Here is a 25366-nt window from a genome sequence, read left to right as displayed (position 1 = left end):
TATGCACAGGCAAAGAGGGAGGTGTAGGGAAAGACCATTATGCACATGTGATGGGGGGGTCTGGGAGAAACCATTATGGTCAGAGGAAGAAAGGATTGTAGGGACAGTCCATTATGCACGTGAGATGGGGGGGTCTGGGATAGCTCATTAAAGCTATGGGTGGTATTCAGGGCTTTTTTTTTTTTGTATTCACTGCTCCCTTCCTCTGCTTTTGCTCCCAGGGAATGGTTGGCCTGGTTACCGGTGGGGCCTCTGGCCTGGGTCGCGCCACTGCCGAGCGCCTGGTGCAGCAGGGAGCCAGCGCGGTGATCGTGGACCTGCCGACATCGGATGGGCCAAGTGTGGCCAAAGTGCTGGGGGAACAATGCGTCTTTGCTCCAGCTGATGTAGGTCCCAGACTCCTGGGTTCTATTCCTGGTTCTGGCAGGGGAGTTGGGACTAGTGGGTTAGAGCAGGGAAGGGCTGGGAGCCAGGACACCTGGGTTCTCTCGCTGACTCTGGGAGGGGAGTGGGGTCTGGCGCGGAGGTGACATGGATTAACCTCTCCTCCCTGCCTGGTGGCTCAGGTGACGTCAGAGGCGGATGTAAAGGGGGTCCTGAACCTGGTGCGGGAGAAGTTTGGGCGCTTGGATTTGGCCGTGAACTGTGCTGGAATTGCCGTGGCTGTCAAGACCTACAACGCCAAGAAGGACACGCCCCACAACCTGGAGGATTTCCAGAGGGTCCTCAATGTGAGTGGGGCTGGAGGGACCCGCTCCCTCCATCCCCTCCTTGATCCCCTTTGCCCTGCCAACACCATGGTGGTGAGAGGGGACCAAGGAGGGATAAGGGGCTGGATTTTGGGGGTGGGATATGGTGGTGGGTGGGCTCATTGGTTTGATCTGTCTGCCCTGCCCCCCAGGTCAATGTTGCTGGCACCTTTAACGTGATCCGACTGAGTGCTGGTGAGATGGGCAAGAATGCCCCTGACTCCGATGGGCACAGAGGAGTGATTGTCAACACAGCCAGCGTGGCTGCTTTCGAGGGCCAGGTGAGCCCTAGGAGGTGCTGTGCTACAAGGGGCTGGGCAGGGGGTGCTCTCCCCTGGCAGGCAGGGCCGGACGCTGAGGGGGTGCTGTGCTGTGGGCGGGGGCCTGGGCAGGGGGTGCTCTCCCCTGGCAGGCAGGGCCGGACGCTGAGGGGGTGCTGTGCTGTGGGCGGGGGCCTGGGCAGGGGGTGCTCTCCCCTGGCAGGCAGGGCCAGGCGCTGAGGGGGTGCTGTGCTGTGGGCGGGGGCCTGGGCAGGGGGTGCTCTCCCCTGGCAGGCAGGGCTGGGCGCTGAGGGGGTGCTGTGCTGTGGGCGGGGGCCTGGGCAGGGGGTGCTCTCCCCTGGCAGGCAGGGCCGGGCGCTGAGGGGGTGCTGTGCTGTGGGCAGGGGCCTGGGCAGGGAGTGCTCTCCCCTGGCAGGCAGGGCCGGACGCTGAGGGGGTGCTGTGCTGTGGGGAGCAGGCAGGAGGCTGGGAAGAGGTTGCTCTCCCCGGCAGTCCCCCATGTCCCTGCACCCCAGCTAATGCTTTGCTTGTCGTACAGGTGGGTCAAGCTGCGTACTCTGCCTCTAAAGGGGGCATCGTGGGCATGACCCTGCCCATCGCCAGGGATCTGGCCCCAATGGGGATCCGTGTCATCACCATCGCCCCAGGTACCAACCCCAGCGTGGCTCCTGTCCTGGTGTGGGGAGAGAAGGGGGCTACGGGTGGGGATTGAGGGGCACCGGCAGAGCTGGGGAGGTAGCGGGGGGCTCCTGGGGGCTGGGATTGAGGGGCACCGGCAGAGCTGGGAGGGTAGCAGAGAGCCAGCCCCCCCCCTCACTGTCTCTCTCCCCCTAGGTCTGTTCGCCACCCCCCTGCTGGCAGGGCTCCCCGAGAAAGTGCAAACGTTCCTGGCTCGCCAGGTGCCCTTCCCCAGCCGCCTGGGGCTACCCGGGGAATACGCCCACCTGGTCCAGTGCATCGTGGAGAACCCCATGCTGAATGGGGAGGTGATCCGCCTGGATGGGGCCATCCGCCTGCAGCCCTGAGCCGCTGCCCCACGCCTCAGGGGGGTGCTGATTTCCCCCTCCCCTGGCTGCCCCTGAAAGGGGGTGGGGTTGATTCCCCCCCTTCTGTGGCTCCGCCCTCTCTGGACTCTAATCATGGACTCCTGCAGTGATTCGTCCCCCCGCACAATGAGGACGGGGGGGGGGGGCAGGGGGCAGGGGGGTCTGAGCTGTTCTGACTCCTGCCCCCGGTCGGCGTCTGGGCCTTAATAAACGATTGTCTCAATGTGCTTTCAGGAGTGCTCGGGATTCTGTGCTAGCCACGAACCCTTACTCTCCTCCTGGAGCCAGGGAGAGAACCCAGGAGTCCTGGCTGCCAGCTCCCGGCTGTAACCACGAATTCCAACTCCTCTCCCATTCCTGACTGCTGCCCTTTCCTGGGGGCGGTGTGGGCAGGGCGGGGGCCGGGTTGCGAGGGACATGCGGGGAAGGGTGTGTAGCACTCTCCTGCCCTGCCCTACAGACTTGGGGGGGGCAGTATGCTTTGGGGCACGAGGGTTTATTGGATGCCGCTGTGGCTGAAGGAACAGTGCAGAGTGTCAGATCCCCTCTGCAAGGGGGGAGTGGGGGCGTCCCGCTCATAGGAGGGGAGAGCCTTGGGTGTGTCCCGGCAGCAGGGGTGTCCATGGGGGGATTGGGTGTCTCCTGGCAGGGTGGGCGTAGTGTTTGGGGCAGGGATTGGTTGTGTCCTGGGAGGGGGTGGGGACTGGGCATGTGCCAGAAGGGTGGGGATAGTGATTGGGGCAGGGGGCTGGGATTGGGGGTATCCCGGTGTGGAAGGGGGCTGGGATTAGGCGTGTCCCGTGGGGTAGGGAACTGGGGATTGGGTATGTTCCAGCAGGGTGGGGGTAGTGATTGGGGCAGGGGGTGGGGATTGGGTATATCTCGGTGGGGCAAGGAACGGGGCGTGTCCCGGCGGTGCAGGAGGCGGGGATGGGGCGTGTCCCTTTGGGGCGGGGGTGGTCCATGGGGTTTTCGAAGTTGGTGCGGCGGGGCTGGGCCTAGCGGCTGCTGGTGTTGAACTGCAGGTGGTACTGGGCGCTGGGCGGATTGGTGTACACCTCCCTCTGCAGGTACTGCTGCCTGCAAGACAAAGGGCGGGGCTTAGCCGCCAGCCTAACTCACCTGGCCCCACCCCTTCTGTAATCTGTACCTCCTAGCCCTGCCCCTTCAACTTCTGCCCCTGCCCCATCTCTCCCCCTCCTGCTTCCGCACCTCAGGTAGCCCCACCTCTTCCTGCACCCACTCCTGCCCTGCTCCTCAGGGATCCCTAGCCCAGCCCCCAGGGCCCAGCCCCCCCCAGGGGGGCACTCACTGTGCCCTCTGCTCCTGTGCCAGCTGCTGGTTGTAGGCATCCAGGCCTCTCCTCAGCTGTAGCCGGGACAAGCGCTCCTTCTCCTCCAGCGCCGTGGCCGCGCGGGCTGCCAGCTGCCGCTGCGCCTCCCACTCAGCCTCCCGCTGCCGCTCTGCCTCCCGCAGCCTCTGCGGTGGGGCAGAGAGAGGGGCAGGTGAAGGGGGGGAACGGTGCCCCATTTCGCACTGGGCTGCGCTCCCCACGTTCCCCACTGCTGGAATCCCTCCCTTCCCTTCCTCTGGAGACCTGGTTCTCCCGGCGTTGCTCCTCCTGGGCCTTCCACACGGCCTCCACTTGCTTCGGGCTCATGCCCTTCCAGCGGTCGGTGATGATGCGGTGAGGCCCCAGCAGGCTCTCGGCCATGGCTGGATCCTCTGTCAGCAGCTGCCCTGTCAGGTGGTTGTGGATCTCGGCTTGGTTGTCTGCCTGTTCCCGCTGACACGCCAGCCGGTGCTGCTCCGCCGCCTCCGCTGCCTGGGGGGAGAGGAGACCTGCCCCTGAGCCCCAGGCGTGGGGACCCCCTCAGCCCCAGAGTGGTCTTGCCTTGACATCCCACCAGGGCAAGGGAACAGGTGAGACCTGGTATCCCACAAATCCCTGGGGGCGGAGGAGCCAGCCCTATTGTCCAACCTATGCCAAGGTCTGCCAGCTCCACAGCCCCTGGGTGGCCAGGGCGTTACCTGGGCCCGGTTGTAGTCGGCCGTGGCAAGATCCTTGGCCCGGCGGCACTCCTCCTCCAGCTGGGCCAGCTGCTGTGCCCGCAGATCCAGCTCCACCCGCTTTTTATCCTCCAGCGTGTCTGCCAGGACAGTGCACAGAGCCCCTGAGTGGCTTTACTTGGGGAACCCAGGAGTCCTTCCTCCCTCCTGATCGAACGCACTCGACCCCGCTCCCCCCACTCTAACCAGCACTAGACCCCACTGTCCTTCCGTAGAACCCAGGAGTCCTGACTCCCAGCTCCCCCCACTCTAACCAGCACTAGACCCCACTGTCCTTCCGTAGAACCCAGGAGTCCTGACTCCCAGCCCCCTCCTCCTGCTCTAAATCCCTAGACTCCACTTTTCTCCCACAGAACCCAGGAGTTCTGGGTCCCAGCCACTGCACTCCCCCTGCTCTAACCACTAGATCTGTGCTCATGCTCCCACCTGCATACTGGGCGTCGGCTCGGGCCCGCTGCCGCTCGGCGCGCTGGTCCTCTAGGCTGCGGCACTGCTGCAGCCGACGGCGGGTGGGCAGCGCCAGGTCCTCGCCGGCGAAGCGCTGCAGGCTGGCAGGACCGCAGCGTGGGTCATAGTCGCTGAGCCGGGCTGGCCGGTCCAGGCGCAGGCCCTCGGGGTTGTACAGGTCCCACTCCCGCCGGGTGTGGGGTGGCTGCTCCTGCTCCCGGAACTCCTGCACGGCCTGGTGGAGGCGCCGCACCCTCTGACGTTCCTCCTCCTCCAGCATCTGCGCCACCCGGTCGCACAGCACCTGCTCGGCGCCTGTGGGGAAAGAGGGTCAGATCCCCTCTTCCCTCACCAGCCAGCACTCCTGCCCAGCTCCCCACCGGGCCCCTTCCTGGAGAGACCAGGGCTGGAGTAGCAAGGAGCCCCTCCTAGCAGCCAGTACTCCTGTCTCACTCCCCATAGCACCCCCTGCTAGAGAGGTCAGGGCTGGAGTAGTGGGCATCTCCCCCCATCTTGAGCCCGTTCTCCTGCCCCAACCCCCATGGCGCCCCCTGCTGGAGAGACCAGGGCTGGAATAGCTGGGATCTCCCTGCCACAGCCAGTCCTCATCTTGGTCAGAGACAGAGGACCCCCACTATCCTGCCATCTCACTCGCCTACTCCCCACGCATTGTTTTCTGATGCTGGGGTTCAGGGGCACCTCCCCCAGAGATCAAAGGGGTGGGCGAGGCAGGACTGTCCAGTGTTCTCACCATAGGTCTCATCCCGGCGTTTTTCCATTTCCACTCTCAGCTTCCACTCCTCCACTTGACTCCTCAGGGCTTCCATGTCCACCTTGGGGAGAAGGGCAGGGGAGAGCTACTGAGGAGGCAAAAATCCTCCCAGAGTTGCGGAAAGAATCCAGGAGTCCTGACTCCCCAGCTCGCCCCTCGAATCACTAGACCCCGCTCCCCTCCCAGAGCCCTGGAGTCCTGGCTCCCAGTCCCCGCTCTAACCACCAGACCCAACTCCCCTCCCAGTGCCGGGGACAGAACCCAGTCTAAACCAATCTAAACCAGGGGTTCTCAAACTCGGGGTCGGGACCCCTCAAGGGGTTGTGAGGTGATTACATGGGGGGGTTGTGAGCTGTCAACCTCCACCCCAAACCCTACTTTGCTGCCAGCATTTATAATGGTGTTACATTAAAAACACTTTTTTTATATATTTATGGGGGTGGGGGTCGCACTCAGAGGCTTGCTGTGTGAAAGGGGTCTCCAGTACAAGAGTGTGAGAACCATTGATCTAAAAACCATTCACTCCTGTCTGGTGTCCGCTAGGTGGCCGCTGAGTGAAATTAGGTGCTGGGTCTCAGCTTGTTCCACAGCAGATGGTGCCCAACTTTGTCAGGGCTCCCTGATACCCAGATGGGTGAGGCCAAGCACTGAGCAGGTGATGGGCGCCAAATGCCCCTTGGAGGGGGTAGCACACGGGAGCTGTGTAGGTGAGAGCCCTCCCTGCCGGTCAGCCGTTGCTCCTGCTCTGGGCTCCGGTTGGGGGAAGGGCTCAGATCCAGCCCCTCTCCCAGCATTGCACCCCCTGGGGGATGCAGCGGGTCCCCGCGGGGCTCACCCCCATGGTGCGGTGGCGTGAGTTGAAGATGCGGCTTAGCCGCTGCTTCTCTCGCTCCCTCCGCGCCTCGCGGGCAGCCGCCTCCTTGGTCTCCAGCAGTAGGTCCACTTTGTGCATCTTGGCGCCTACGTGGGAGGAAAGAAAGTTAGAACCCAGGAGTCCTGGCTCCCAGCTCCCGCCCACCAACCAACCCCCACTCCCCTCCCAGAGCCAGGGAGAGAACCCAGGAGTCCGGGCTCCCAGTGGAGGGGATCAGGGCATTGGTTCCTGTGGAGCTGTGAAAGATCTGGGGAGAACCTTTCTGCTCTGGCAGGAGGGGGGATTAAATCTGGGGTCCCCGAAGCTGAGGGTTGGACATGGGGAATCTGCCTCCTGACCTTTACCCTCTGCCCCCACCTCTGACTTTGACCCATCCTATCTGCAAGTTACCCTCTGACCCCCACACCCACCCCGTTAACCTTTGACCCCTCTCCCATTAATATCTGACATCCTCGATGTACCCTTTAAGCCCTGACCCCCCCCCCACCCTGCCCTCTTACCCCCGGGCCCCTCCCCCAGCCCTCTGGCCCCCCTCACACCACCTTTAGCCTCTGAACACCCTTGCCCTGACCCCCTCTCCCTACCCTTTAACCTCTGACCCCCTCACTCTACCCTTTGACCTCTGACCCCTCTCCCATTTATATCTGACCCACTTGCTGTAACCTTTAACCTTCTGGCCCCCCTTGCACTGACATTTGACCCCTGACCTCTTGCCTTTGGGGTGCTCCCCTGACCTTTGACCCCTCACCCCCTTAATATCTGACCTCCTCACTGTACCGTTTAACCCTCTGACCCCCCTTGCACTGACCTTTGACCCCTGACCCCCTCACACCACCCTTTAGCCTCTGAGCACCCTCGTCGTGACCCCTCTCCCTGCCTTTAACCTCTGACCCCCTCCCTGCCCTTTGACCCCCGACCCCTCGCCCTGCCCTTTGACCCCCGACCCCTCGCCCTGCCCTTTGACCTCTGACCCCGTCTCCCTACCCTTTGACCTCGGTCCCTGGCCCCTCGCCCTCTGGCTGCCGGGCTCCCACTCACCGAAGCCCCCACCCGTCTCTCTCTCTCTCTGTTTAGAGCCTGGTCTCCCTGGTAACGGGACAGCCCATTCCCTTTCCCCCTTCCCACTTGGTGCCATCCAACCGTCCCTTTATGGAAATGACGGAGTCGGGCCTATCAGCGGGGCGGGAGCGCAGAGGGCGGTCACGATATGCAAATCAGGCTCTGAGGCGCGGCCCTATCAGCGCGGAGAAAACGCCGGGAGCGGGACCCTATATGCAAATTGCCCCAGGAGGCGTGACGCTGCTATGCAAATCTCGTTCTGAATCGCGGCCTGGTGACGGAAAGGAGCCGCGCGCTCTCTGCAAACGGGCCCACCTTAGCCCCTCCTACCTGAACTCTCGCGAGATTTGCTCTGCTGGCGGCTCCGGGAGGAGGGGGGGTGGCTGTGGCCGAGCCGCGATTCCCGCCCGACCGCTCGCGGGCCCCGTGTCCGGCGCGGGCCGCCGTAGCCCTCCCTCCCCCCCCCCCCCCGCAGCCCCCCAGCCATGGGGTTCCTGAAGCTGATCGAGATCGAGAACTTCAAGTCTTACAAGGGGCGGCAAATCATCGGGCCCTTCCGGAGGTTCACGGCCATCATCGGGCCCAACGGCTCCGGTAAGTGGGGTGGTGCGGCCCGCGTCTCCCCCCGCCCCACGGGAGCCCCCTCCCCGCTGGGGTCTTTGGTATGGCCTACGGAACCCCCCTCTTCACGAAAAGTGGGACGGCCCGCGGAACCCCCCTCCCCACTGGCGGGGTGGTATGGCCCACGGAAGCCCCCCCCACGGGGTGTCTGTGGTACGGCCCGTGGAACCCCCGTCCCCACAGAACCCCCCCTCCCCACTGGCGGGGTGGTATGGTCCACGGAAGCCCCCCCCACGGGTGTCTGTGGTACGGCCCGTGGAACCCCCCTCCCCACTGGCCGGGTGGTACGGCCCACGGAAGCCCCCCCCCCAACGGGTGTGTGTGGTACGGTCCACGGAAATCTCCCCTCTTTACGAGAGGTGGCACGGCCCGCGGGACCCTCCTTCCCACCGTGGGGGATAGTTCAGTCCGTGGGACTGTTCCCGCCCCCCGCATGCGAGGGACAGAGGTGGGATGGGGCAGTCCACGGGCGCCATGTCCCTGTGGTGGAGGGGCTGCTAGTGGGGGGCATGGACACCCCCCATGGGGGGCAGCGCAATCCATGGGACTCCCCAGCGAGGAATGGTACAGTCCATGGAAACCACCCCCCGTGTGGGGGAGGGGGGATGGTGCGGGCCGTTGACCAACACCCCCCTTGGGAGGGGTCGCTTAGTCCTGAGGACAAACCCTCCCTGAAAGGCACGTGGTACAGTCCAGGTCCCCCCCAGCCCCGCCCCAGGGCGCTGAGACAGACCCCCCCGCCCAGCCAGCCCAGCCCCGCCCCAGGGCGCTGAGACAGACCCCCCCACCCAGCCCAGCCTCGGGGTGCTGAGACAGACACCCCCCCCGCCCAGCCAGCCCAGCTCCGCCCCGCCCCAGGGCGCTGAGACCCCAGCCCAGCCCCCCGCCCCGCCCCACACCAGGGCGCTGAGACCCCCCCAGCCCAGCCCCCCCAGTGCGCTGAGACCCCCGCCAGCCCCGCCCCAGGGCGCTGAGACACCCCCGCCAGCCCCGCCCCAGGGCGCTGAGACACCCCCGCCAGCCCCGCCCCAGGGCGCTGAGACACCCCCGCCAGCCCCGCCCCAGGGCGCTGAGACACCCCCGCCAGCCCCGCCCCAGGGCGCTGAGACACCCCCGCCAGCCCCGCCCCAGGGCGCTGAGACACCCCCGCCAGCCCCGCCCCAGGGCGCTGAGACACCCCCGCCAGCCCCGCCCCAGGGCGCTGAGACACCCCCGCCAGCCCCGCCCCAGGGCGCTGAGACACCCCCGCCAGCCCCGCCCCAGGGCGCTGAGACCCCCACCCCCTTTTCTCCCAGGCAAGTCAAACCTCATGGACGCCATCAGCTTTGTGCTGGGCGAGAAGACGAGCAACCTGCGGGTGAAGACGCTGCGGGACCTGATCCACGGGGCGCCCGTGGGCAAGCCGGCCGCCAACCGGGCCTTCGTCAGCATGGTGTACTCCGAGGACGGGGCCGAGGACCGCACCTTCGCCCGTGTCATCGTGGGTGAGACCCGGGGGGGGCGCTGGGGAGCAGGGGCTGGGCCGTGGGGGGCTCGCCCCTGGCGCTGCTGGGACTGACCCCGCCATCCCTTGCAGGGGGCTCGTCAGAATACAAGATCAATAACAAAGTGGTGCAGCTGAGCGAGTACAGCGAGGAGCTGGAGAAGCTGGGGATCCTCATCAAAGCCAGGAACTTTCTCGTCTTCCAGGTGAGGGGCAGGGGGTGCACGGCTTGTGGGGCCATCCAGGCTGGGGAGGAGGGGGGAAAGGATAGAGACCGGGCTGGGTCTGTGAGCTTGACCCAGCCCTGGCCCACTCTCCGCAGGGGGCGGTGGAGTCGATCGCCATGAAGAACCCCAAGGAGCGCACGGCGCTGTTCGAGGAGATCAGCCGCTCAGGGGAGCTGGCCCAGGAGTACGACAAGCGCAAGAAGGAGATGGTGAAAGCCGAGGAGGACACGCAGTTTAACTACCACCGCAAGAAGAACATCGCGGCTGAGCGCAAGGAGGCCAAACAGGAGAAGGAGGAGGTGGGGGGGGCTCACTGGGCCCGTGGGGCGGGGAAGAACGAGGTGGGGTGGAATCTCTGGGTGTGTGGGAGGCAGGAGGAGATAGTCTTTCTGAGCGGTTAGTGGGGGTAGGGGCTGTGGAACAGCGATATAGGGGCTGGGGTGGTGTCTCTAAGGGTTGTGACGTGTTTTCAGGGATGGCTGGGCTTTAGCAGGTGGGGCATCTGGGAGGTATTGGATGAGTCTTGGGGCGCAGGGGGGTTCTAGTGGACGGGAGTTTGGGGGCTGGGTGGGACTTGGGGGTCAGGTGGGAGCAGGGTGGGGAGTGGGGGTTGTGAGAGGGTTCTAATGGGCGGTGGATCTGTCTGGGATTTGGAGGGCATGGGGAGTAGGGGGCTGGACACAGTTTCTGGAGCCTGTGGGGAGCCCTAGTGTATGAGGGGGCGGGCGGATGAGGCTGTGCACACAAGAAGAAGGTGGGGCAGGGGCTGGGGTAGGGAGGGGAATCTAGAAGGGCAGGGGCAGCAGGAGGAGCGGGAGGTGGGATCTTCAGGTGGGGGTTGGAGCTGGAGTGGGGTTCCCTCAGCGGGACAGAGAAGGAGGAATGTCTTGGGAGGAAGGGGGGAGACAGGATTTCTGGAGGCAGTAAAGGGTGGGGCATTATCCCTAATGCGTGGGGCAGGATATCAGGGTGGGGGTAGAGGGTGGAGTGGGATCCCTTGACTGGCCTGCGTCAGAGGTATCTGCAGGGAGTAGGGTGGTATCTGCAGGGGTGGTTGGGGGGCAGAAGGAGGAGGAGGTATGGCGAGGTTTCCAATGGGCCAGGGCAGAAGAGGGAGGAGGTGGTGGGGTGGGAATCTCCCCTGACCTGGTGTTTACTGCACACATGACTTGGGCAGGCGGACCGGTACCAGCGGCTGAAGGACGAGGTGGTGCGGGCCCAGGTCCAGCTGCAGCTCTTCAAGCTGTACCACAACGAGGCCGAGATCGAGAAGCTCAACAAGGAGCTGGGATCCAAGAACAAGGAGATCGACAAGGACAAGAAGCGCATGGACAAGGTGGAGGATGAGCTCAAGGACAAGAAGAAGGAGCTGGGCAAAATGATGAGGGAGCAGCAGCAGATCGAGAAGGAGATCAAGTGAGGGCAGCATGCTGTAAAACTTGGGTGCTAGAACGGGAGGGGACCGTGCTCCAGAGTGGGGCTGGAAGACACTGGAGCAAGAGGGTGCTGTTATGACCTAGAACTGGAGTATGAAGACAATCTGGACCAGTGCACTGCAGAATAGGACTAAAGTTTCTAGATCAGGTCGCTGCGCACTCTAGAACAGGAGAAGGGCTCTAGCTCTTGTGAGCTCTAGAATGGCCCTCCCCCTTCTTGGTCTAGAGCATGGTCTAGCACATTAGGATGGGATGGAGGACACTGCAGCTGGGTCTTGTTCTAGAGCATGAGTGGGTACGCACAGCACTCTAGAACCTGGGGTTGTACTAGAAAGGGGTTTCAGAGTAGCAGCCGTGTTAGTCTGTATTCGCAAAAAGAAAAGGAGGACTTGTGGCACCTTAGAGACTAACCAATTTATTTGAGCGTAAGCTTTCGTGAGCTACAGCTCGCTTCATCGGGGGGCAGCTGTGCTGTAAAATTATGGGTTGCACTAGAACAGGTGAAGGCTTTGCTCTAGAATGGGACATTACACTACAGGCAGAGTCTTACTCTCGAATGGGAGCTAGATGGCAGAACATGAGCAGGTGTGGGCTATACTCTAGAACCGCTGTGGGGCACTAGAACCAGGAGCGGGGATAGGGCTGCACTGTAGAACTGGAGGTAAGATTCTAGAAAAGGAGTGGGGGGCAGGACCGATGCATGTGCTGTGGTTTGGTAAGGAGCCCAATCTAGAATGAGGGGATACTGATATAGTCTTGGGCTTCTTGGGTGCAGTCTAAAAGGAACTGGGTCTAGAGCTGAGAGCGGCTGTATAGTCTTTAAGAGGGATGGTTTGGAAGGATGGTCTAGAACTGAGTTAGGTCTTGAACCAAAGTACGGGGCAGCAGTATGGTTTGAGTAAGGTTGGCTGAAGCCAGCAGGGTCGCATTACATTCTAGAATGGAGTTAGGTTTAGAACATGTCCTGCGCTGGAAGGAGGTGATTAAATTTAGTAGAGTGGTGATTCTGATCTCAGTAGCGTGGTCTAGAACAAGGGGTGGTTGGTCGAGGTTAGGTCAGTCTAGCTCCACATTAGTATAGTTTAGAATGGGTGTGGTATATGGAGGTTTCTCTGGAATGGGACTGGTGGTGGAACAGTGTGGAATGGGGCTTGTTCTAGAATGACGGTGGGCGTGGTCCCCTCTAGAATCATGGCTGATCTAGAACAGGAGCCGATGGTGCAGGAATGTGGGTGAACTATAAATTGGGTGACTTGAAACAGTATGGTCATATGCTCTAGAACAAGGTAATGTATAATGTGGCAGGTAACACTGTCTGGAGTGGGTGGTCTACATCATTTTGGATGCGCACTCTAGAATCAGGTTGATGACGTTGTCTGCATTGCATGGCCTGGAATGCCACTCTGGTATCCTAGAAAATGGGGTGTAGAATAGGCCAGGTGATGCTGTCTAGGTTGGGTGGCTTAGAACGGGATGGATATAGATCCAAAAATGTTGATCTAGAACATCTCAGGTGATCTAGAGCATACTTGTCTGGGGAGGATGGTTTACAGTAGTATGAATATACTATCTAAAACAGTGGTTCTCAAGCTATTTACCATTGTGGGTCGCATATGCAGCTCTCTTTGTGTTATGTGGGCTGCATTCACACACTATATATACTATCTGTATGGCCCTGAGGATTTCACATGGGCCATGCAGCTGTGTGCTGATTGGGCTGGAAGCGAGCCACAGGTTGTGAACCACTGCTCCGGAATGAGGTGATCTAGAATGGAGCAGGTCACACTGTCTAGGTTGGGTGGCCTTGAATTATATGAATGTAAACTCTGGAAACAGTGATTTAGAATGAGGCAGGGTCATAGTGGCTAGGCTGGGTGGCCTATAACACTACAGGTGTATGGTCTAGAACACAGTGATACACAGGTCTGGCAGATGACAATGTCTAGGTTGGGTGGCCTAGAACATTATGTATGTATGGCGTAGACACAGGGTGATTCAGAGCAAAGAACGTGACGCTGTCTAGGTTGCCTGTTCTAGAACATCATGTATGAGCTAGAAATGTGGTGATTTAGCATGAGGTAGGTGACACTGACTAGGTTGGGTGTCCTAGAACATTACGTATGATCTAGAAACATGATTTAGCACAATCAAGCTGACGCTGTCTAGGTTGGGTTGTCTAGAATGGCATAGAAATGCACCTTAGAAGCGCTGTAATCTAGAATGGAGCAGGTGGGCTGTCCAAGTTGGATGTCCTAGGATCCTACAGGCACAGCCTAGAGCCGGGTGGGGATCTGTAACCCATGGTGCCCCCCCACTTCCCCAGGGAGAAGGACTCCGAGCTGAACCAGAAGCGGCCTCAGTACATCAAGGCCAAGGAGAACACCTCTCACAAGATCAAGAAGCTGGAGGCAGCCAAGAAGTCCCTGCAGAATGCCCAGAAGCAGTACAAGAAGCGCAAAGGCGACATGGACGAGCTGGAGAAGGAGATGCTGTCGGTGGAGAAGGCTCGGCAGGAGTTTGAGGAGCGCATGGAGGAGGAGAGCCAGAGCCAGGGGCGAGACCTCACCCTGGAAGAGAACCAGGTACAGGGTGGGGTGCTGGGCTGCAGGGAGCGGGGCGGGGGGCTAGGCTGCCAGAGATTGCCTAGGAATGATGCCCTGAACCATTGTATTTATTAAGATCCTTTTTTCTGAGGCGTTGGAGTGTGAACCCCGGCATCTGGGTCAATTCTGACCTTGGGGATCCTATTCTGCCCCCCCCAGAATGAGCCAGCTGCAGTTTCAGTTACAGACAGGATTTTCTTTCATTTCCTGTCCTAAATTGGTGTGTGGCATTGCAGCTCCCCAGTTCTCCCACCCCAGAGGTGGCTGCATCTCAGTGCCAAGCGACCCCTCCCCGTGCAGTGTCGTTCTGCAGCTGAGATTTGATGCTGTTGCTGTCCTGTTCTCTTCCCCCTTGCAGGTGAAGAAATATCACCGGCTAAAGGAAGAGGCCAGTAAAAGAGCTGCCACACTGGCCCAGGAGCTGGAGAAATTTAACCGGGACCAGAAAGCAGATCAGGACCGGCTGGACCTGGAGGAGAGGAAGAAAGTGGAGACCGAGGTGAGACCGGACCTAGGATCCTTCCCCAATTTTCTCTCCCCGCACTACCGGGATCCCCTGGGCATGCTCCCCACGCCGCCCGCCCCTGTCGCCCATTTCAGCTCCTCCCTCTCGGTGCAGCCCTCACGAGCCCAGAGGCTAATGAGCTCCTTCCTGATGTCTAAGCCCTGGGCTCGGAAGCAGGCCCTGCAACCCACCCTGCCCCCGTCTACGGCGCAGCCGTCTGTCTGTCCATCCACCTCACGCTGTGTCTCCTCCCCAGGCCAAGATCAAGCAGAAGCTGCGGGAGATAGAGGAGAATCAGAAGCGGATTGAGAAGCTGGAGGAGTACATCGCTACCAGCAAGTACGCCCCGCCCTGCTGGCACTAGGGGGCGCTATCTCCGGGGGCTGAGCAGGGGGCGCTCTCCCCTGGCAATCAGGACCAGGGGGCTCGGCGGGGGGGTGTTCCCATGGCAGTGGGTACTGGGGGGGCAGTGTGCTGCGGGGGCTGGGTTGGCAGGGGGTGCTGTCCCCTGGCAGTGGGTACTGGGGGGCACTTGCTGCATGGAGCAAGGTGGGTGGCTCAGCAGGGGGCGCGGTCCCCGGGCAATGAGTAATGGGTGGAGTGGGGGGCTTGGCAGGAGGTACTCTCCCAGGGCAATGGGTACTGGGGGCAACAGGGGGCGCTGTCCCCGTGCAGCAGGTACTTGGGGGAGATGGGGACACTCTTCCCAGGCAGGGGGTACTGGGGGGAGCAGGGGGCTTCCTCCCCGGGCAGGGAGGCGCGGTCCCCTGAGCAGTCGCCGGCGCCCCCCGCAGGCAGTCGCTGGAGGAGCAGAAGAAGCTGGAGGGGGAGCTGACTGAGGAGGTGGAGCTGGCCAAGCGGCGCATTGACGAAATCAACAAGGAGCTGAACCAGGTGATGGAGCAGCTGGGCGATGCCCGCATCGACCGCCAGGAGAACAGCCGCCAGCAGCGCAAGGCCGAGATCATGGAGAGCATCAAGCGCCTCTATCCCGGCTCCGTGGTGCGTGGCGGGGGGAGGCGATCTATGGGGGGCTGGCTCCCCTGGCGCATGGGGGGTGGGGCCAGGTGCCTGGGGGAGAGAGGTGGCGGGGGGGGGTCTCTGGCTCTGTAATTTTGGGGGGAGAGGGACAACTGGGAGGGGACTGTTGGCTTGCTGGGGTCTCCCATTGGTTGGGGAGCTCATGGGGGCGTTGGGGGTCTCTGGAACAGGAGGGGTTGGGGGGGCTCTGGGACAGGAGGGATTGCAGCAGTGTCTGGGAATGGGGGGGTGTCTCTGGCATGGGAGGGAGTTGGGGGAGAGTCTTGGGAATAGGAGGGACTTGGGGGCATGTCTGAAACAGGAGAGGTGGGGGACTCTTTGGGGTGAGTGATTTTTAGGAGGCTGGGAAGGGACTGAGATTTGGGGGGTCTCTGGCACAGGAGGGATTTTGGGGGTCTCTGAGAAGGAACTGGGAGATTGGAGGGGTCTGGAACAGGAGGGGTGGGGGATCTCTGGGACAGGAGAGATTTTGGGGGTTGCTGGAAAGAGGCTGTGAGATTTGGGGGTCTCGATCAGGAGGGGTGAGGGGGTCTCTGAAATGAGATGGATTTGGGGGGCGGGTCTCTGGGAAGGGGCTCTTGGATGGGGGGTCTCTGGACCAGCAGGGAGTGGGGGGTCCCTGCCCCGCTCACCCCCTGTCCCTCCCTCGTCCCCCCACACAGTACGGGCGGCTCATCGACCTCTGCCAGCCCACACAGAAGAAATACCAGATTGCTGTCACCAAGGTGCTGGGCAAGAACATGGACGCCATCATTGTGGACTCAGAGAAGACGGGCCGGGACTGCATCCAGTACATCAAGGAGCAGCGGGGCGAGCCGGAGACCTTTCTCCCCCTGGACTACCTGGAGGTGAGCCCCCCTTCCCCTCCCCACCTGCAGCTCCCCCGCCGCCTGCCCTCTCGGCCCCCGTCAGCGATAGGCACACGCTGACCCCCGAGTGCCTGGCCCCTCTGTGATATGCTCCCCGCAAAGCAACCCATGCCAGCCCCCCGACTCCCCTTCAGATCCACGCCCAGCCCGTGCCAGCTCCCCCCAGACCCCTCCAGCACTTGGGGCTCCCTTTCACGAGACCGCTCACGGCCTGGCTCTTCGCAGCCTGGGACGTACCCACCCGAGCCTTTGTCTTTCCTTCGTAAATAGGCTGCGGTTTTACTCCGTCGGCATCGATTTCGTCCTGGGTAGTTCTGGGCCGACACCTGCTCTGTGTGCGCGGCTGCCGTCCCAAAAGCCCCACGGCGCTTGGATATAGGATGGGGATGGGGAATAAGACCGAAAATATCACCGTGCCGCTGTGTAAATCCATGGTGCCTTGAATGCTGTGGGCAGATCTGGGCGCCCCGTCTCTCGAAACCTATATTAGAATTGGGGCAAAGTACAGAGAAAGGCAACGGAAACAATTGGGGGTCTGGAACCGTTCGCATCTGAGGAGCGATTACAGAGATCGGGACTGTTCAGCTTAGGAAAGAGACGACTGAGCGGGGATATGACAGGGCTCTAAACTCGTGACTGGCGTGGACAACGTGTCATTCACCCCTTCACGTAACACAAGGACCAGGGATCACCCGCTGAAATTAACAGGCAGCAGGTTTAAATCAAACGAGCTAACATATTCCTTCACTCAACGCACAGTCAACCTGGGGAACTCACTGCCAGGGGGTGCCTAATTTCCAGTGCTGATGGGTGACCCCGGGAGTGTTAGCTGGCCGCGTGTTTCCCAGGGGCTCTGCCAGTTGGTAGCAAGGGGTCCCTGGCTGGCGCTCCCCGCCCCTCCCCACGTGCTTGTCTCCTCCTCTCCCCACTGGCTCTGTGATCACCCCCCCCACACACTGCACCGGGGATCTCCTGCGATCTCTCCCCCTCCCCCCCGCAGGTGAAGCCCACGGACGAGAAGCTGCGGGAGCTGAAGGGGGCCAAACTGGTGATCGACGTGATCCGCTATGAGCCGCCCCACATCAAGAAGGCCCTGCAGTACGCCTGCGGGAATGCCCTGGTGTGTGACAATGTGGAGGACGCCCGGCGTATCGCCTTCGGGGGCCACCAGAGGCACAAGGTGAGCTGGGAACCCAGGCGTCCTGCCTCCCAACCGACTAAACACCCCCACTTCCCTCTCAGAGCTCGGGAGAGAACCCAGGTATCCTGGCTTCCAGCCCCGCCCCCAAACCACTAGGCCCCTTCTACTTGCTTCCCAGAGCTGGGGGGAGAATCCAGGAGTCTGGACTCCCAGCCCCTTATTCTAACCACTAGATACCACTCCCTCAGAGCCAGGGACAGAACCCAGGAGTCTGGGTTCCCAGCCCCCCTGGCTTTCTTCCCCACCCTGGTGCGTTGCAGGGGCCGGAGCCACATGGCAGAATACTAGAACTGAGCCTGGAGGGGATCTCGACAGGGTGTCCCGTCTGCCCCCCGGCACCGAGTCGGGCCCGAGTCAGCCTAGGCCACCCAAGCAGGGGTTTGCCCAACCCCCTCCCATGACAGGGCTTCCACATCCCCCTTGGGAACCGATTCCGGCGCTTGGCTCCCCGTCGAACGGGGAAGCTTTTCCTGCTTGCCAGCCTCAGTCTCCCCTGCTGCAGATAAAGCCCGTGGCTTCTCGTCCTGCCATCAGTGGGCGCAGCAAACCGCTGATCCTGGCCGCTTTCCTGCAGCCCTTCGCGGCTCTGAAGCCTGTTATCAGCCCCCAGGACCCCCCACGCTCTCCAGACTAACACGCCCCATGTCACAGCCTCTTCCCCCTAGGTCGGGTTTGCAAAACCTCGGATCATCTTTGTCGCCCTTCCCCGGACCCGCTCCCACGTGCGGTGCCCCGAGCTGGACCCAGGACACTGAACCCAGAAATCCTGATTCCCACCCCCACCCGCCAGACTCTAACCCACTAGACCCCCACTTCCTTCCCAGAGCTGGAGAGAGAATCCAGGCGTCCTGGCTCCCTGCCATCTTGCTGAATTCAGACCCCGGCTCTAATCCGCCCTCCGAAAGGCTGGCGACCCTCTTGGCTCAGCTGCAGATTTCATAAGCCCGCTCTCCGCACATTCGCTCGAATCGTCCGTGACAATGTCGAATCGCACCGGCCCCAGGACCAAGCCCCTCGGGAGCTGGATGCGCCCTCCCAGTTTGACAGCGACCCGTAGTCTTTGAGGACAGTTTTTTTCTGCCCACCTGATGGTCATTTCATCTAGCCCCGGTGTCCCTAGTTCGCTGCAGCCCCTTTCCAGGCCGTCTAGACGATATCCCTGAACCTCGCCCCGGCTGCGGCAGGCCGTGCCCGGTGCATCGCAGGAGCCGTGCCCTGACCTGCCGTGCTCTCACCCCTGCAGACGGTCGCCCTGGACGGCACCCTGTTCCAGAAGTCGGGGGTGATCTCCGGAGGCGCCAGCGACCTGAAGGCCAAGGCCCGGCGCTGGGACGAGAAGGCCGTGGATAAATTGAAGGAGAAAAAGGAGAGGCTGACAGAGGAGTTAAAGGTGAGGGAGGCTGGGGATTGGATCCAGTATGGGGGCTCTCTCCTGGCAGGCAGTGCTGGGAGCTAGGCAGCTCTGCGTTGCAGTATGTGCAGCTGTTCCCCAGCTGCCCCGCTCCAGAGGTGGCTGCATTTCAGTGCCGGGTGAGCCGTCTCCATGCGGCGTTATGTGCGGCTGTTCCCCAGCTGCTCTGCCCTAGAGGTGGCTGCATCTCAGCAGCGGGTGAGCCATCAGGCTGTTGTTAAAATCCTCTCTTTTAGGAGCAAATGAAGGCCAAGCGCAAAGAGGCTGAGCTGCGGCAGGTACAATCCCAAGCCCACGGGCTGCAGATGCGCCTGAAATACTCCCAGAGCGACTTGGAACAGACCAAGACCCGTCACCTCGCCCTGAACCTCCAGGTACGGCGGTAAAGCGACTGCCCCTGGGCTACTGCTATCGACTTGGCCGTTCTTTGGAGGGGGGCTGGCTAAATGGACTGTGGAGTCTCTGCCCCCAGACACCTGTTTCTGGGAGGTGGCATTGGCGGGGTCTCCAGGACAGATGTTCCCCAGGTGGGGATTGGGGCTGTAAAAAGTCTTGGGGGATTATGCGGGGCCTGCTGGGGTGTGGGGGGACAAGATTGGGGCTGCTGTGAGCCTGCTGCGGTCGGGTGGGGATAGGGTTGGGGGGCCTGCTAGGGTAAGGGGATCTGGAAATGGCCGATGCGGGGGAAGGTAGGCTGCTTCCCCAGCTGGGTATTCTGCCCCCCATCTCACACCCCCCACACCCTCCCACGCAGGAGAAGTCGAAGCTGGAGAGTGAACTGGCCAACTTTGGGCCCCGCATCAACGACATCAAGCGAATCATCCAGAGCCGGGAGCGGGAGATGAAGGACCTCAAGGAGAAGATGAACCAGGTAAGCCTGAGGCATGCTGGCCGTGGGGGGGCATAGTCTGCTGCATGCTGGAAGTGGTGCATTGTGGGGGATGTAGTCTGCATCGTGTCCTGGAAGCAGTGCGTTGTGGGGGACAGACATTGTGGCATTGCTTAGGCCTGTCCCCTGCTGCAATGCATTGTGGGGGTTACACTCTGCCAGGCGGCCTGGTGTGGTAATTATAGGGGGGCATGTAGTTTGAGGATAAGCTGTTGCAATGCATTGTGGGGGGTGTAGTCCATGTGGCATTGCTCTGCAGCAATGCATTGTGGAGGATGTAGTCGAAATAACATTGGTCCCTTGCTCTCTCTTGCTGCAGTGCATTGTGGGGGGTGTAGTCCCCGTGGCATTGCCCTGCTGCAGTGCATTGTGGGGGGTGTAGTCCCCGTGGCATTGCCCTGCTGCACTCCCATGCTGCATCCTGGGGGTTGTAGTCTGTGGCTCTGCTTCTGCCGGTGTTTTGCTGCTGAAAGGGAGGGGAGATCAGTTTGCTGTGCGGGGTGTTCGAAGTTCCTGGGTGATGCCAGGTTGGTAGCTCGGGACCCAGAATTGGGTCTGTCCAATGGGGCCAGGGAAGGGGCACCCCCCAGCCAGGGTCTAACAGCAACACCCCCCACCCCCGCCGGCAGGTGGAGGACGAGGTGTTCGAGGAGTTCTGCCGGGAGATCGGGGTGAGGAACATCCGGGAGTTCGAGGAGGAGAAAGTGAAGCGGCAGAACGAGATTGCCAAGAAAAGGTACCGGCCCGGATGGGAGCTGGCGGCCCCTAGAGGGGTCAGGCCCCAGGCCCCATTCCCTACCCCCTGAACCAGCCAGTCCCTGCCCTGTGGCCGGATGGGAGCCGGCGCCCCCTAGAGAGGACGGGGACAGGAGAACCCTGCACTCTGACTCTTCCCCCCCCCCCCCCCAGGCTGGAGTTTGAGAACCAGAAGACGCGGCTGGGGATCCAGCTGGATTTCGAGAAGAACCAGCTGAAGGAGGACCAGGAGAAGGTGCACATGTGGGAGCAGACCGTCAAGAAGGATGAGGCCGAGATCGAGAAGCTCAAGAAGGTACCGGGCAAGGGGGGGGCGGAGGTGGTGAGGGGGGGATGGGCATGGGGGTGCTGCGTTGAAGGGTGGGGCTCCCTCTCCAGCTACCCCGGAAGAGCAGTGTTGGGGTGTGGTGTGAAGGGGGGCTCTTTCCTCCTCCCCCTGTCCAAGAGGAGCCATATGGGCAGTGGTGGGTGGGGCTTGTTCCCCCAGGAGCATTGTGGGCGGGGCTCTGGTCCTGGTGGGCGGGGCTCACTCCGCCCTCCCCCGTGCAGGAGGAGCAGCGTCACATGAAGATCATCGACGAGACCATGGCCCAGCTGCAGGACCTGAAGAACCAGCACTTGGCCAAGAAATCCGAGGTCAACGACAAGAACCACGAGATGGAGGAGATCCGCAAGAAGTTGGGCGGGGCCAACAAGTGAGTGACAGCCGGGGGTGGGGCCAGGGAGCCAGTCTCCACTTGGCCCTGCCCCATGTGGGTGTGGTGGAGTGGGTGGGACCACTGCATTGGTAGTTCTCCATTGGAGGCAGGGCCAGTGAGTGACCTGGGCCCATTGTGGGGTGGGGCCTGTGTATGGTAGATGCCCACTGGAGGCGGGGCCAGTGAGTGATCTAGCTTCCTTGGGGTGGGGCCAGTCCATGGTAGCTCTCCATTGGAGGCGGGGCCACTGACTCAGGTGCAGTGGGGGTGGGGCTGGGAGAGTGGGCAGGGCCAGTGAATGATAGACCCCCAGTGGGGAAGGGGGCGGGGCCAGTGGAGGCGGGGCCAGCCAGTGACCCCGGGCCCGCTCCCCCTCCCCGCAGGGAAATGACCCACCTGCAGAAGGAGGTGACGGCCATCGAGACGAAGCTGGAGCAGAAGCGTAGCGACCGCCACAACCTGCTGCAGGCCTGCAAGATGCAGGACATCAAACTGCCCCTCTCCAAGGGCACCATGGACGACATCAGCCAGGAGGAGGTGGGGGAAGGGAGGGGGACTGGCTGTGATGCGGGGGGGCAGCGGGGGCACAAATGGGGGCTGGAGGAATGGGGGGGCGTGGCGCTGCGGGAAGCGGGGAGTGGAGTGGCATTATGGGGCAGTGAGGGGGAGGGCTCTGTGCTTCCCGTTCCCTCCTTCGCTCACGTTCCCCTCACCTCCGTCTCCCCCCAGGGTGGGGCGCACGGCGAGGAGCCCGTCAGCAGCTCCCAACGCACCTCCAACATGTACGCCCGGGAGGCCCTGATCGAGATCGACTACAGCGACCTGTCCGAGGACCTCAAGGTAGGCAGCAGCCTGCGGGACTCCCCGCCACTGGAGATCCCGGCGCACAGGGCCTGGGGGTGGGACTCCCGTGGGCAGCAGCCTGCGGGACTCCCCGCCACTAGGGATCCCGCCACAGCGACCTTGCCGGGATTCCCCTGCGGGACTCCCCGCCACTAGGGATCCCGCCACAGCGACCTTGCCGGGATTCCCCTGCGGGACTCCCCGCCACTAGGGATCCCGCCACAGCGACCTTGCCGGGATTCCCCTGCGGGACTCCCCGCCACTGGAGATCCCGCCACAGCGACCTTGCGGGACTCCCTGCCACTGGGCGGGGGGGAAGAGGGTTCCTCTGCCAGCAAGGGTTTCCATGGAGACAATCGCTTGATGGTAAAAATGGATGAGGGTTCTCAAGTCTCCTCCCTCCAGGCCACCCCACTGTCGATTTGCACCATCCTCTGAGGCCCGGGAGATGGATCCGGGGGAAGGCGAGATAAAGGGCTGGATGGGCCCATGGAGGGCGGTGGGCGGGGCATGAGTGTGGCTGGCTCCACCCCCCTTTCTGCCCCGCCCCCAGGATGCCCAGGCGGAAGACGAGATCAAGCAGGAGATGAACCAGCTGCAGCAGAAGCTGAATGAGCAGCAGAGCGTCCTCCAGCGCATCGCTGCCCCCAACATGAAGGCCATGGAGAAGCTGGAGAGCGTCCGGGACAAGTTCCAGGAGACCTCCGACGGTACCGGCCGCCTGGGTCCCAGGACTCCTGGGTTCTCGCCCTGGCTCTGGGAGGGGAGTGGGGTCTAGGGGGTTAGAGTGGGGGGGCTGGGAGCCAGGACTCCTGGGGGGAGGGATAGCTCAGTGGTTTGAGCATTGGCCTGCTAAACCCAGGGTTGTGAGTTCAATCCTTGAGGGGGCCATTTAGGGATCTGGGGCAAAAACTGGGGATTGGTCCTGCTTTGAGCAGGGGGTTGGACTAGATGACCTCCTGAGGTCCCTTCCAACCCTGATATTCTATGATTCTATGACTCCTGGGTTCTCTCCCCAGCTCTGGGAGGGGGACAGGATCTGGTAGGTTAGAGAAGGGGGGTGGGAGCCCGGACACCTGGGTTCCTGCTCACCACCCCCACCCCACCCCGCAGAGTTTGAGGCGGCCCGGAAGCGCGCCAAGAAGGCCAAGCAGGCATTTGAGCAGATCAAGAAGGAGCGATTTGACCGGTTCAACGCCTGCTTCGAGTCCGTGGCCACGAACATCGATGAGATCTACAAGGCTCTGTCGCGGAACAGCAGCGCCCAGGTGAGCTCTGTGCCCCCCGCCCCATCTGGTACCCTCTGTGACTCCGCCCACACCCCACATTGGGTTGGGAGTTAATCCCCATTGAGATGCATGTGGCAGCTCACACCTCTGCGAGCGATGGGCTCAGGCTCTCGGCAGACTCAGGCTCCGTTGCCTTTTGAGCTTTTCTCCCCAGTCATAAGGGCTAGAGACTTTAGTATGATTTTAATCTGAAAGTGGGGATGCTGGGGCTAGAGGCTGCCCCTCATTCGGGCCCCACCCCCTTACTGCCCTTCCCATCCCCTCTGTAGGCGTTCCTGGGCCCGGAGAACCCCGAAGAGCCGTACTTGGATGGAATTAATTACAACTGCGTGGCCCCTGGCAAGCGGTTCCGGCCCATGGACAACCTGTCCGGAGGGGAGAAAACTGTAGCAGCCTTAGCCCTTCTGTTTGCTATCCACAGGTAGGGACGCTGGGGCCCAGTGGTTTAGAGCACGGGGGCTGGGAGCCAGGACTCCTGGGTTCTCTCTCTGGCTCTGGGAGGGGAGTGGGATCTAGTGGTTAGAGCCGGGGGGGGGGAAGGGGGTGGGAGCCAGACTCCTGGGTTCTCTCTCCTGCTCTAGGAAGGGGAGTGGGGTACAGTGGTTGAGAGCAGGGGGCTGTTGGGCAGGGTCATTGGCAAACTCCCCGTCACCCCCTCATCTCTGCTCCCTGCCCAGCTACAAACCCGCCCCCTTCTTCGTGCTGGATGAAATCGACGCTGCGCTGGACAACACCAATATCGGGAAGGTGTGTGGGGCTGGCAGGGGGGCAACAGTGAGGGGCCTCCATGGGCCATGTGATGGGCGGGAAGCTGGGGGGAAGGCGGGTAGAGGAAAGGGAAGTGGTTTGGGGGAGGCGGTCATGAAGGGGGTGCCCCGTTGACCCGCCCCCATAGCTTAGAGGGTTTGGGGGGAAGGTCTGGGGGAGGGGGTGGGCTGGGGGTTTTAGGGGACCCCCCACTAACCCCCCCATTGCCCCCCACAGGTGGCCAACTACATCAAAGAGCAGTCCACCTGCAACTTCCAGGCTATCGTCATCTCGTTGAAGGAGGAATTCTACACCAAGGCCGAGAGCCTGATCGGGGTCTACCCCGAGGTACGGGGGGGATGCCTCCCACTTCTCTGCTGGGGGCTGGGGCCCTGTCCGATCCATCCAGCCCTCGGGGGTGAGGCCCAGGAGGCTTGGCTGTCGGGGTGCCTGTTTTCAGGGGCACAGGGATTGGGGGAGGGCAGGGCATTGGGGTGGGGCGGCACGGACCACAGGCCCTGCCTGAAGTGGGGGGGGCACAGATTCAGTAGGGAGGAGTGGGGGGAAGTGACCCCCCTTTGATCCATCTTTGACCCCCCCCCCTTTTCCTCCCTCTCTCCACAGCAAGGGGACTGCGTGATCAGCAAAGTGTTGACCTTTGACCTCACCAAGTACCCCGATGCCAACCCGAACCCCAATGAGCAATAAGACGGCCGGACGCTGCCATGGGGGGTGGGGGGATGTGATGGGTTAAACCCCCATCCCCATTTATTTTTAACCATTTCATTGCCTCTGCCAGTGCAGTCCGAGGGGGGCCTGTTAACCCCCCCGTCTCTAAGGTGGGGGCTACCTGTCTCCCACAATACTGGGGGTAGCGGTTTTATCCCGGGGGGGCCCCTCAATTCCCCGCACCCCTCCGATGCTCTTTTTAGAATCATGCTATTTAACTTGCTTTTTAAAACCAGCCCCCGGGGAATCAGGCTTGGAAGTTTTAGCCCCGGGAGGGCTGGAATTAGGGGAGAAGTTGGGGGGAGGGGGCAGGGCAGGGTGGCGGAGGGATCACCGGGCTGTTGCTTTTCGAGTCCTGTCTCTCTGTGTGTGTGTGTGTGTTTGTGTGTGTGTGTGTGTGTGGAATGTGTCTTTCTGCAACAAAATAAACCAGATTTTCCTCTTCCCTGGATGGCTAGTAGGTCAATCTTTGGGGTGGGGGTGGGGGGTTGTGTATACATGCGCCCCCTGCTGGAAGGGATCAGACCTGCTGCTGTGTGTGTGTATCCCCCTGCCGCTCCCTGCCAGGGCGGCACGTGCCCTGGGATGGGGCCCCAGATACGAGCCAGGGGCCTGTGAGGGGAGGTGGCCAAAATGGGGGGGCTGATCTGACGTGGAGGGATACTGGGGTCTGTTAGGAAGATGGGGGGGAGGCTGGGCCTGTGGGTCTGATTCCCCCCC

The 25366-nt window shown here is 62.0% G+C and overlaps 3 protein-coding genes across 5 annotated transcripts; 2 read left to right on the top strand and 1 right to left on the bottom strand.

The window, feature by feature from the left end:
• Positions 1–188: 188 nt before the first annotated feature.
• Positions 189–2304, top strand: HSD17B10 (hydroxysteroid 17-beta dehydrogenase 10). Its single transcript, XM_084612201.1, has 5 exons — positions 189–386; positions 567–731; positions 902–1030; positions 1569–1677; positions 1865–2304. Exons 1-5 carry the CDS (start codon positions 225–227, stop codon positions 2053–2055), a joined length of 756 nt encoding a protein of 251 aa, XP_084468327.1. The 5' UTR covers positions 189–224; the 3' UTR covers positions 2056–2304.
• Positions 2305–2970: 666 nt separating this feature from the next.
• RIBC1 (RIB43A domain with coiled-coils 1) lies at positions 2971–7785 on the bottom strand (the record flags this gene model as incomplete). Of its 2 annotated transcripts, none has more annotated exons than XM_084612199.1 (8): positions 2971–3156; positions 3389–3555; positions 3674–3901; positions 4108–4226; positions 4573–4908; positions 5345–5426; positions 6201–6325; positions 7629–7785. In XM_084612199.1, the coding sequence occupies 8 exons, from the start codon at positions 7783–7785 to the stop codon at positions 3075–3077; spliced, it is 1296 nt and encodes a 431-aa protein (XP_084468325.1). In that variant the 3' UTR covers positions 2971–3074. The 2 variants fall into 2 exon arrangements, with proteins under 2 accessions (XP_084468325.1, XP_084468326.1); XM_084612200.1 differs by lacking the exon at positions 7629–7785 and adding an exon at positions 7278–7313.
• SMC1A (structural maintenance of chromosomes 1A) lies at positions 7770–25091 on the top strand. Of its 2 annotated transcripts, none has more exons than XM_084612197.1 (25): positions 7770–7892; positions 9215–9403; positions 9496–9608; positions 9725–9928; positions 10807–11045; positions 13389–13647; positions 14027–14167; positions 14430–14512; positions 14968–15175; positions 15877–16062; positions 17084–17263; positions 18528–18674; positions 18932–19069; positions 19450–19566; positions 20214–20320; positions 20494–20635; positions 20890–21035; positions 21422–21575; positions 21768–21878; positions 22435–22591; positions 22995–23149; positions 23440–23591; positions 23848–23917; positions 24155–24265; positions 24542–25091. In XM_084612197.1, the coding sequence occupies exons 1-25, from the start codon at positions 7784–7786 to the stop codon at positions 24623–24625; spliced, it is 3702 nt and encodes a 1233-aa protein (XP_084468323.1). In that variant the 5' UTR covers positions 7770–7783; the 3' UTR covers positions 24626–25091. The 2 variants fall into 2 exon arrangements, with proteins under 2 accessions (XP_084468323.1, XP_084468324.1); XM_084612198.1 differs by lacking the exon at positions 7770–7892 and adding an exon at positions 8338–8483.
• The last annotated feature ends 275 nt before the right edge of the window (positions 25092–25366 follow it).

This window comes from Lepidochelys olivacea (genome assembly GCF_965140295.1).
Source record: "Lepidochelys olivacea isolate rLepOli2 genome assembly, chromosome: 23".
NCBI lineage: Eukaryota > Metazoa > Chordata > Testudines > Cheloniidae > Lepidochelys > Lepidochelys olivacea.
Note: the sequence above shows the minus strand (reverse complement) of the source record. Positions and strands in the feature narration are given on the sequence as shown.

Excerpts from the sequence above, each read along its gene's own strand:
- SMC1A (XM_084612197.1), top strand. The coding sequence starts at position 7,784 with ATGGGGTTCCTGAAGCTGATCGAGATCGAGAACTTCAAGTCTTACAAG. Across the intron at positions 9,404-9,495 it reads CTTCGCCCGTGTCATCGTGG|GGGGCTCGTCAGAATACAAG; the intron begins GTGAGACCCGGG and ends CATCCCTTGCAG. Across the intron at positions 21,036-21,421 it reads AAGTTGGGCGGGGCCAACAA|GGAAATGACCCACCTGCAGA; the intron begins GTGAGTGACAGC and ends CCCTCCCCGCAG.
- HSD17B10 (XM_084612201.1), top strand. The coding sequence starts at position 225 with ATGGTTGGCCTGGTTACCGGTGGGGCCTCTGGCCTGGGTCGCGCCACT. Across the intron at positions 387-566 it reads GCGTCTTTGCTCCAGCTGAT|GTGACGTCAGAGGCGGATGT; the intron begins GTAGGTCCCAGA and ends CTGGTGGCTCAG. Across the intron at positions 1,678-1,864 it reads TGTCATCACCATCGCCCCAG|GTCTGTTCGCCACCCCCCTG; the intron begins GTACCAACCCCA and ends CTCTCCCCCTAG.